Raw genomic sequence first — 11,239 nt, 5'->3', positions numbered from 1 at the left:
AATCCCCTCCCACATCTCTGGTTGAGTGTTCCAATATGCCTGTTCTGTGGTAGCATCAGAAACGTAAAAACAGCTTCTCCCAACCACCAACCTGTGCCTGGGAATGTGAGCCACAACACCTTCCTCTGGTCTTGCTCTAATATCAAGAGTTCTATACTTAAAAGATGGAGACAAATCTGGCCGTGGTAAAACTCCAGCACCTTGCCAAAGTCCACTACACAAAGTCATTTCATGTACAATATTGGTCTTTGGAAAGGAGAGAAAGAAAACAGAAAACAAGCAGCACTGCCCTGAATGGATCAGAATTTATTATGAAGTAGAACAGTCTTTGTTTTTAATAAAGACTGTTACTTAGGAGAACAGACTATCTCAGTCTGCACTCCAGGACTCATCCTATGAAACACCTGGTGGGTCCCATCAGAAGTTATTTGGCTCCCTCAGTTTCCAGCCTTGGCAAATTACGAGCAGTAAGACTCGAAACTTTGTGCGTCATTTCATTTATTAGAATAATTTTTCCTCTTCCCTGACACTTTACGTGCTATGTTCTGTATTAATAGTGTAGTAGTGTTTCTCAATAGCACCATAATTTACTAATCCACAAAGGGCAGGGATGTGTTTTATATTTCAAGAATTGTGACCAACAGCCCTCTCATCTCTCTCCCAGAGAAACCTGAGAATGTTGTTCCCCCCTGCATGGTAAGTAAGAAGCAGAACTTTCTCTCTGAAAATACCTGTCTTCCCTGTGAAGTGATCCTGGAGTTCCTTGTGCCTTTCATCCATCTGCTGTCAATTTAACTGGCTCCACGAGCAAGTGGCGCCTTCATATGACCTTGCAAGAATTTACAAAATCTGGTTTCTATAAAAAATAAGGGGTGATCCCCATGTTTACCCTCTTGCTCAACTAACCATGTTTTGTTACTACCAGCTTGTGCTAGAACACATCCACGTCTTCCCCACCAACTCAAGTCTGGCTCTGGGGTGCTCTGATGACCTGGCCAAGTTTCCCAGCTGCCGAGGTTACCTCAGCAGAGCAGAGGCTGGCGCAGATGCTGTGGCTGTGCCCTGGCTGCCGTGTTTCTGGAGAGCTGGAGCACAGCACCGGGGCTCCACAGCCCGGCAGAGCCTCCAGCACAGATCAGACTGGGTGTGCACGGCCCTGGCTGCCTCTGAAGCCTTGGTCTGCACCACCTGGGCAGACCAACAGCAGCCTGGCCCTGCCCAGCCCAGCGGGGTTGTTGTGCCCGTGTTTAATGCCGGAGCACCGCGCACGTGTCCGTCCGTGAGCTCGCAGTCAGCCGGACCCGAGAGGCCAGCAGAGACATGGAAAACATTTACAGAACCATAGGAGGATTTGGGCTGGAAGGGACTTTAAATATCATCTACGTGTGTCTGTGTGTAGCAGAGGGAATTGCCTGGTGTCTGTCTCGAATCTTTGAGCTCAGACTGACTGCGATGCTGGTCGGCTTTACCGCTGTGCGAGGTTCCACATGTGTGTGTCAGAACACATATCCCCAAAACAGGCATTTCTCTAGTGACATTTAGCCTTTGTTTTCCAAATGAACACACTGACTTGCAGCAAGGCAGTCTTTCACAGGATGGAACTGTAAGCATTTATTTACCCAGGGTGTAACTTTTATCTTTCATCAGAATGCAGATACGAGCTGCTTTATGACAGGATTACGTATTTAAACTTGCACTTTATAAAAATTTGGAAATAAAACCTTTGCCTAACAACAGTCATGTTCTTGGAAATCAAGTTCCATCTACGGAAGCCTTTCATGTTAGAGATATATCCCACATGTGAATCATTGTTACAATTCAATAAATACTTTACAAAAATAATGCTAGCTTTTTAAAAAAATTAAGACATTTTAAGACACCAGTAGTTCCTCCCAGAAAGCTTCCCTTAAAGAATAGCTACTTCTGTAGGACACTGTGCACTCAGCATGAAAAAAATGGGGGAAAAGAGCTGGTTGCATCTTTTATCCCAGGGAACTTGTGGATTCCACTTTTACTGTTCTCTAAAATAATAAACTTCTTCCTTTTCTTAAAAGAAAGAAACAAGCAGATCCAAACATTCTTCATATTAAAAACAGGGAAGGAACTGTGATCTTTTTGCTCTTCTAACATGCATTTCTTCTCTGCCCTCACTCCTCCAAAGACCTGCAGCATGCTCAGTTCACAGGTTGCTGCTCTGGAGATGTAAGCCCCGACAGCTGCAGCAGCTCTGTATCAGAGATGTCTCCAGGAGGGGGCTGTTTGTGACTCTTGCAGACACCAGGACATTTTCTGGCCTGTAGGAAAACCACAGCTACATCTTCCTGCAAGCCTACCCCAGGTGGACTGCAAAGACCTGAGCTAGAAGGTAACAGGAAGAATTCCAAGAGAAAAATTGCTAGGGATTTTCTGTATTCACTTTTGACTATTGCCCTCACAAAAAAATTTCTTCCTTCCTTAGATATGACTACTCATGAAACCAATTATAGAGAAAACTGATGCTGTAGGTGCATTAATCTCATAAACCATTCCCATATGGAAGAATACATTCTTCAATCCCATTGTTTATAACAACTTTTAAATATGTGCCTCCTCAGCTGGGGCCTTGGGGCCTGATGGTGATGGCAGCCACCCCCCACCCCCTTCATTATGTTACAGATGGGAAATAAAATGAAATGCACATTATTACATTAATGTTATTGCAGTATAAAATCAGGACAAGACTTATGTACGTCTGTATGCAAAAATAGGTGTGTGTGAGACAGAGAGATATGTGTTTATAAATTACACACACTGTGAAAAATACTTATGTATTATATTACAACTATATACATTCATTAGAAAGGAGCTGATCGACCCCTGTCGAGGAGCCAACGCAGCAGCCAACATCAGTTCTTTGGCATCCAGGAAACGAATGCTATTTTGCATCTGAAGAAAAGGAAAATCTCCTCAGTATTCCCTTGCTTCTTGAAACTGCTTGTAGTAGTCTTCATCTGACGGGTTTTCTGTACACTTCTGCCCATTGTTGGGAGGCCGGGCTTCATTGTAGCGGCTCCAGTCCCCTTTGCATATGATCCAGGGCAGAATGTCCACTTTGTAGTGGAGTTCTGCTGAGAATTCGATGCTGATCAGGTTGGGTGTTCCTGCCCCTTTGCCCCTGGTGATCAGCTGCATGTTGTCATCATAGCAGCAGTGCTGCGCTGCGAGCGTGGTGCTCTCCAAGGACAGCATGGAGCGGATGCAGTAGCGCGCCGTGGGCTTGTAGATCTCCAGCTTCTCCTTCGGACCGCTCGCGTCCTTCCAGCGGAAGTTCTTCCTCTTAAGTCGGTCATAGATCTCAGCAGTGCTGTAGGCAACTTCTCTGGGGTAGGAGCAGGGGCAGCTGGGAAGATCGTTGACCACTTTGTGCATGTATTTCTTCAGGAACTCGCTCTTGCAGCTCATCCATCTCTCACAGCTATCAGTATCTGTTTCAGGGCAGGAAATGGATACTTAAGATACATTAAGCAGCAGTTGGTGTGATCAGTGATAACAAGTGAGTAAAGTGTAGCTGTTCAGCACCGGTGCTCTGCTGCAGAAAGGAAGGGCGGTCACAGCTTGCTGCCCTGCCCACAGTGCGTTACTGCGCTGTCCTGTCAGGTAAAGAAGTCAGGTGTGACTGACTTCAGGGCCTCAGGCAGTGCCAGTCTGAGTTACAGTGCAGAGCCAGGCCAGTAGGAATCTGTGACACTTCTACCTGGCAAAATCCTATTTGGCTACTGATACCTGCATGCAGCGCAAGAGACACAACCATGGGCTGGCAAGCCACAGAAAAAGGGAAATCACAGTGATTTGGTGCCAGCTGGAACCCTTAGTCAGAACACACTCACCAGGAAAAAAGGCAGTCAGATGTTGAAAGATTAAGTTTCAGATGATGCTAGAGATTCCAAGATGACAAGCAAGGCCTGGATTACTCTTTCTGAAGTTCATTTTAGGCCCTAATTCAGTCTTTCTTTAAAAAACAAATAATTTTTTCTATTTGCTATCCACTTTCCAAAGGGATATTTCAAGCATCTGTAGTTCAAACGTGGAGACTGACATCTTAGCTGGCACATACAGCCCAAAGTGATTCAGGTTCTAAAAGGGCGTATGTGACACAACATCAGAGTGGCTGTACATCAGCAGGAGTTTATGGCACCAGAGCCATGACAGACAGCTGGGATTAAAGAGATTTGTAGACCAGTAGCATATTTAATACTAGCACTTTATTATTTTGTAAGACTCTTGGGAGAATCCAGTTAAACATCTCCTACCTAAAACATTATTTAAAGTGTCTATATCATCCTATGGGCTGTCAAAAACCCCTAGCATATCTTGCTCCACACTTACTTAAGAGGACTCTGCAGGAGGGTAACTAACTGGGACCTAAAACTCTTACAGCACACATTCTTGCAAAACATTTACTTAGTGATGTGTGTCCTGTTTTTCTATCTCCTTAAAGAGTCTCATCCTGGCTGTCATTAACTACTGTGCTCTGCCACCATAGGGGGGAGGTGCTGGGTTACACTATTTATCCAGTTAATCCAGCATGCAGTGTCTCTGAGTGGCCACACTATGAATTCATTGAAGGGAGAAATGAGAACATTGGATTGAGTTTTAGATAGTTCAGAATCAAGCCATGCCCTATAAAATTGCTTTGGCTACTCCCACTGCAGCACCCAGATATGATAAAAGCAATGCATTATCATAAAAATCATTGCCCTTTTTATTTTTTTTTTAATGTGTAAATGTATTTAAAATGTTTTTATAGGGTCTTCCATTTGAGGCTATTTCAACAAAATAATAATGTTTGATTTTTTTCCCCCCCTCTGTTAGTGTGGAGTCTTACAGCTCTTCTCTGAATTAGGACAACAAATAACCCTTTAATGATGAGACAAGCACAGGACTTGAGGGGAGAAAGATTTTAAGACCAAAGCAAATGTTCAGATCACAAATGCAAGCAAAACAATAAATGGCTAGCATTTATTTATGCTATTTTATATTAATTATAATTATTAATTTAATTATAATTACTTAACTTTAATGAATAACATAATTAAATAGAGAAATAATTCTAATTATTATATTATAAAATAATATTGTGAATAATAGAAATAATTACATGAATATATAATTATAATAAATTAATTACTAATATGCTATTTTATATTAATTTCAACTCAGTAACTTGATCCCACAGGACTAAGAAAACCCTAAGGAAGTCTCTCATCTGTTACTGAGGTATTGACCAGGCTGCTTACCAACTTCAAACAGTTTGGTTGCGTTGAAGTCTTCACTCCCTGCGAGTAAGCTGACTTCTGTGGCCGCTGTCCGGAAGGTGTCTTCGATCCCTGAGACAAACACCTGTTAGTGGTGCTGGTGTTTTCCCATCACAGCACAACAGAACCTGCCACCCCTCCTTCCCCAGGCTCTGCAAGGTGCTTTGTTTTTGGCAGGGAAGCATTCTGAGGTTGCTGCTGGACTGTTCCTTTAAAGCCATGACTGAGGAATTTGTGCTGTTAATAAGGTAAAACAGAGTGACAGGCCTGAGGACAGGTGGGGAAGTTCATCTCTGCATGTGGGCAACCATTTCTCAAGGAAGAATGATGCTGTTATGAGAAGACTGGTGCTTGTTGGTTTCTCCCAGTGCCAGGGAGTTAAAAGGTGTGAGTAGGCAAGAGATAACCAACCTCTTCAAGCAATTCCATCCCCACCACTTATATCTGTTCAAATAAAATACCAGGATCTCGACATATCAGGATTTACCAGCAGCCTCCAGTTAATTGTTTGCTATCAACAGAGACACAGAGATTGCCAGAAAAATGATCTTGCCAAAGTAAACTTCCTTTTGTTGCTGCTTTAGTTCAGCCTATTGACCTGACAAACATTTCTGTGCCATGTAGGCTTAACAGAAATAGGTTTTAGGGATTTTTTTTCCCTTTCCTCTGCATTGAATTAAAGACCTCTAAAGAGAGCAGAAAGATCTTTAATATATGATAACTATATGGTTAATAATGAAGCCTATGCAGCAGCCATCTTCTTGCCAATGAACTTTCTCCTGATCTCCTGAACTGGGGCATAATAGTGGCTTGCAAATCTTCAAAACAGCCTCAGGCCAATTTTCAATAAAATTATCATAGGGTTTTGCCTAACTCCAGCACTAGATGTAGAATAATAGATACCCAAGAACCCATTACAGGGCAGTAATTCTCTGCTGGAATTACAAACAGCAGAAGCTGAGCTTTGACTTGGTAATTTCAAAAATGTCAGCACAGCCTCAAAGAATAAATATATTTTGCTTGCTGATCGTTGGAGGTCTGTTATATGACATAATATATTCTTTCAAGTTTGCCACTTTTTGGTGCTAGCTGGTAATAAATACTAGAGAATACTGGGTTACTGGGAGTTACTTGCTTTCTTCTGGAATTAACTCCTTATTATTGAGGTTTTAGGATGTATGAGAGTATGCAGAAACTTTTTTCCCCTGAACTGCCTCGCAGCTGTTGCTTTGCAATGGAGACACAAGTCTATCTGTGAGTGAGAAACTTCTCTCCAAGTCTCTCACCACCTCTTCTAAGTCTCTTCTCCAGCACTGCTGACATTTCACTTCCCATTAAAAAAAGCCTGACCTCCAGTTTAAGAATTTCTGCTTTTCTGAGTCATTAAGTAAACCAAGAGTAATGCATACCACCACAATTTGGTTTTTTTTCACTTCTCTCTGATCTTGGGAAGTAATGAACTTGCACCTATCCCCTGCATTGTGGCAGCTACTGCATGACAAATTGGTGTAAATTCAAACACACAGCAACCTTTAAAAAACAGTTTTCCATAGCAGCTTCAAGTTTTCATGATGTAGCCTTGAGTGCTCAGCCCTGATTTTGCCAAAGTGAAGATTGTGCGATGGTAAGGACACTTTAAATGTCAAATCCTGTGAATGGGTAGGAGCTCAGGCAGGGCTCCTTGGCCATATTTTCTGAATCTACTCAAGCTAAAAATGTACATTCCTTCATCCCTGTTCACCATGCAGGCAGTGCCATTCACTGCACACAAAACAGGAGCTCACAGAGGTAACAGCACAACTAGTTTGAATTCTAAAACAACTCCAAATTTGTTTCAAGGGAGTAGATTACACCCCTTAGAGAAGAGAATGTCCATGCACAAAATTGACTGCCATGACCTAAAGAAAGCCTGTACTTGTCTCTTAACTCCCAGGGGATGCTGGACTGCACCTAGCAGCGTGTCATTACCATGAATAAGCGGTGTTGAAAATCAGCGTGTCTTTTCCCACCAGAGCCCATCCTTGCCACGGAACACACGGGCCCCATGCTCGGTGTGCAGGAGGGCTCTGCCCACCCCTGCCCACCTCTCCCTGCTCCCCTGGCAGCAGCTCCCACCAGTGGTTCCCACCTGGGCAGTGGGGCCTGTCGCAGGTGCGGGACTCGGTGGCGGTGCAGGCGTATCCGCAGGACCTGGTGCGCTTCTGGCTGCCGCTGCCGCAGGTGACGCTGCACAGGGACCACGGGCTCCAGTCGCCCTCGCCATCCATGTAATCTGTGCCAGGACAAACGTGAGGAAGGAAATGAGGAAACAAAACTCCTACTACCCAAAACTACTGTGTAGTGGTTTTTATTAAGAAGGCAAAACAAGAATGGAGTCCAGATGTCTCTACCTGAAGCTTGGGCCGAATGCCAGGCGCGAGCCTGCTGTTTAAATGGTTTTCACACTTGATGCTCCTCAGGGAAATGCATGCAACATTATTTGAAAAAATATTTCCTTTCTCTTTTGACCTTTTGGCAGCTGAGGATCCTCAGCTGCAAAGCTGGGTCATGAACTAACAGTGCACATCTATTCACGTCATTTCCCTGCATATAGGAATGTGTTTGTGGACCACAGACTAACCAGGCGAAGGATAAATTGAGTTTTCCTTTTCATCTTTTTGAAACACACAACAATAGCAGAACAATACTCAATTTTTGGGCAAGACACGTGTTGTTGGGCTATGGGAAGCTAAGGATCATGAGTGAAAATCACAATTTTGTTTTTCAGCCCCTTGAACAGAGAACAGATATCCCAGGAATACTGCTATAAGAACAGGGAACTGCATGCTCCTATTGTACCGAGAACAGCACTCAATTTTTAGTGTTTCACTTTAATTATTAAATAAGATCAAATCTGACTATTTACTAGAAGGAACCTTCTGAAAAAGAAACATGATTTTATTCTCTTCTGGTAGGCAGCCAAAGGCACTGGACACCAGGTCTGCAGCACAGAGGCTGATGCCGCTGCGAGTACCTAAACTGCTCAGAACCAGCCTCCTTTGTGTGCTGTGTAAACTGCTGCACACCCCACCATGCCACCAAACCAAGCCCATCAACCCATCCCAGCTTTCTTGCCTTCCCACTGGCCTCCCCAGCTGAGGGAACATGTGGCTTAATGGTTTTCCCTGCAAGCTGCAGAGATATTTGACTGACCCTGTGATGATAACTTGCAGCCGTAGCTCCTTTGGGTTACACCACCACCGGCAGCAAAGCAAAACCCAGTTTAGTGGCTCTGAGTCAGCCCTGCTCTGTAGCTGTAGGTGAGAGTACCCAGGCCACAGCAAGGCCCAGGGAGGATCCCTGCCTTCCCTGGCCTCTGTGCTACACACAATTCCCGCTCCCCCAGGGCCATGCTGTCTGTGGGCTTCCTGAGCTGGTTAGCAGAACACGTAACTTGATTTGTACCATATGTAATGACTGACGACAACTCTGTGGGGTGCTATTAAACATTTATTGCCAGGAGTATGGGAAGGTTATATATCTCTCTTGGAGCAAGCTGCCTAGATGGGAGTTCCTCATGGCAAGGACCTTACGTGTTTCTCCTCCTTTTCTGACACGGCTGACGATGGGGAAGGCACCACACTGGAATCAGGTGTCCGTGGGTGTGAACATGGACAATGCCAGCGTGCAAGACCTGTGGTTCTGGGATTTGCCAGCAGGCAGGCACCATAACAGTCCCAAAAGGCATCATATGTCTGAGGAAAATGTGATCTGCCCTCTCTGCCTGGCCCTGCTCTTCTTCCCAGCTCTTTCCAAACTTTTATCTCCATGTGGTTGGTGAGGAGCAGGGCAGGTAAGCAGGTGCAATGCAAAGCCTGACAAACTGCCCAGCCCAAGAGGCCCGGGAAGGGCATGGAGAGCCCTTGGGAGAGGCACACACAGGGAAAGTGTGACCACGTCAGCGGGTGGAACATCTACACCCCTGATGGGCAGGATCTGCTACTACATCCTCCTGGACAAGGCCAGCATTTCAGGTTAGACAGAAGGCCAGGAGTTGTTTCCAGTTAGTTGGATGCTCTGGTGTGCAGCAGAGAGCTCTAATAATTTTTAGATCATTTTTAGATATTTTAAAATGTATATTAAAATTTATTTTAATAATTTATTTAAGCTTTATTTTGAAAAGTTAATATTTATTTAAAACTTATTTTGAACTATTTATTTTATTAAAATATTATAATTATAAATTAAATTTAAAAAATTAGATAATTTTTAGATAGTTTTTAGACCTACCTACTTAGTGTTTACACTGCACTATGAAGCACACTATTGAATAGACCACGTTAAATTTTCAGCTGCAGCTCAACCTGTTCTTCCTGTTTTCATATTTGTAATTCTTACTATGTTTTTTTTCTATCACAATTATTTGTGAAAGCAATTTAATTTAACTTAAATGAATAACAACCTAAGATATGAATTCTTGTTAGTAAAACCTGCCCAAAAATAAATGTAGGTGCAAAAAGAAGGGATAGACTTTAGTCTTCTGGCCACAAAATTTAATACATATGTATGTGCTTAAACACACCATTCCATAAAAACTCTCCCTTGATTTTTAAGACTCTAGTACTTCAAGTTAGGCAAATGATGGGAAAAATAAGTTTGTTTTACTCAGGCACTCTGCAGCATCTGGGGAATAACAACAGAAACACCAGGGTAAAAGTACCGTGGTTTTGACACCTTGTTCTGACTAAAAGTTGTCTTTGTTTACACACAGCTTAAATTCAAGGGGCTCTGAGTTTCCTGTGAGCACAGCTTAGCTCACCTCCCTTGGGTCATTCCCATGTGGATAGTCACAGCCTGTCTGGGCAGTCAATAGCTGTAGCTCCTCTCTGTTTCTAGTTTCTGCAACTGTTTCATACAACAAGCTGAAAACAATTGTTTTCCCTGTGACACATCTGGAAGAATATTACACACGCAAATACACAATGTTCCTGCTGCACATGCCACTCCCCACACACGCACCAACATAACTCATCTTATTTGTGTATCCACCAAATACTACCACGTTTCAGATCTTGCTTATTTACCCAATAGCTATATTCTGGTTCCCAAACCACCACACGATTCTAAATTTGTACTTACCCTTACTCTAAAAATAAATACGAAACCTTGTTTCCTCTACTTTTAAAAAAAGCACACGTCGGACTAAAAAAAGGCTCTCTTCTGGGATAACTGGTATGGTTTTCAAGATTATAGACTTCCTGGTGGAATGCAGCTACCACAGTACAGCTTGTGCATCTGCACAGATTTGTATTTGAAAGCTGATGAACAAAAGCCACATGTTGAAAATTTCTATTTTGCTTGGCCTGCTCTCAGCGATGCCTCACCATTCTCATTTCCCCCACGCTTGTTTTTACAATCCCAAGATGCCCGTACGGGGCCTGGAACGCAAACCTACCATACTCTGGCTGCTCCTTGGACTCAAATGTCCGGTGACTGGGTGCATGGCCATCCCACCCACCCAGAGGGTTGAGGAAGTTGCTGTCCTCAGTAGTGCTGTCGTACTTGTAGTCCTGGTCGCCGCTGCTCATGCGAGTCAAGGTGGAGGACCTCTGCCACCAGTTCCTCCAGTCGGGTGACGGGGCTGGCCAGCTGGGCTTGCTGCTCTCCTTCTGCAGATCCTTGTCTGGCTCCGTGTCAGGGCCATCCACCACTTCAATGGTAACCTGTGGGATTCAAAACAGACCAGCCTGACTGTCAGTGCCTCCTCTTCATCGTTCCACACAGCAAAGAGAAGGTGCTGCCTGGCAAAGGGGCTGTGCAATACCACGGGGTTCGCACGTTGTAAACCACACGTGGATTACTGAGCCCGGAGATATGCAGAGGCTGAGTGATTCCTTCTGCTACCTCTGCTGAATCAGACCTTGGAACCAAGGCTAGGAAAAATCCTGCACAAAATAATAACCCAT

General features: G+C 43.9%; 1 protein-coding gene across 1 annotated transcript in view; it reads right to left on the bottom strand.

Annotated features, from left to right (window-relative positions):
- Positions 1-286: 286 nt before the first annotated feature.
- Positions 287-11,239, bottom strand: part of ISM1 (isthmin 1) — a 40,193-nt gene continuing 29,240 nt past the window's right edge. The window contains exons 3-6 of the mRNA XM_015623495.2: positions 10,729-10,996; positions 7,423-7,566; positions 5,277-5,366; positions 287-3,464 (exon numbers count right to left, since the gene is read on the bottom strand). Coding sequence (XP_015478981.1) covers positions 2,947-3,464; positions 5,277-5,366; positions 7,423-7,566; positions 10,729-10,996 — 1,020 coding nt within the window. The 3' untranslated portion in view covers positions 287-2,946. The remainder of the gene's footprint in view (positions 3,465-5,276; positions 5,367-7,422; positions 7,567-10,728; positions 10,997-11,239) is intronic.

The sequence above is a fragment of the Parus major genome, chromosome 3 (assembly GCF_001522545.3).
Source record: "Parus major isolate Abel chromosome 3, Parus_major1.1, whole genome shotgun sequence".
NCBI lineage: Eukaryota > Metazoa > Chordata > Aves > Passeriformes > Paridae > Parus > Parus major.
This window is presented reverse-complemented; position numbering and strand designations above follow the sequence as displayed.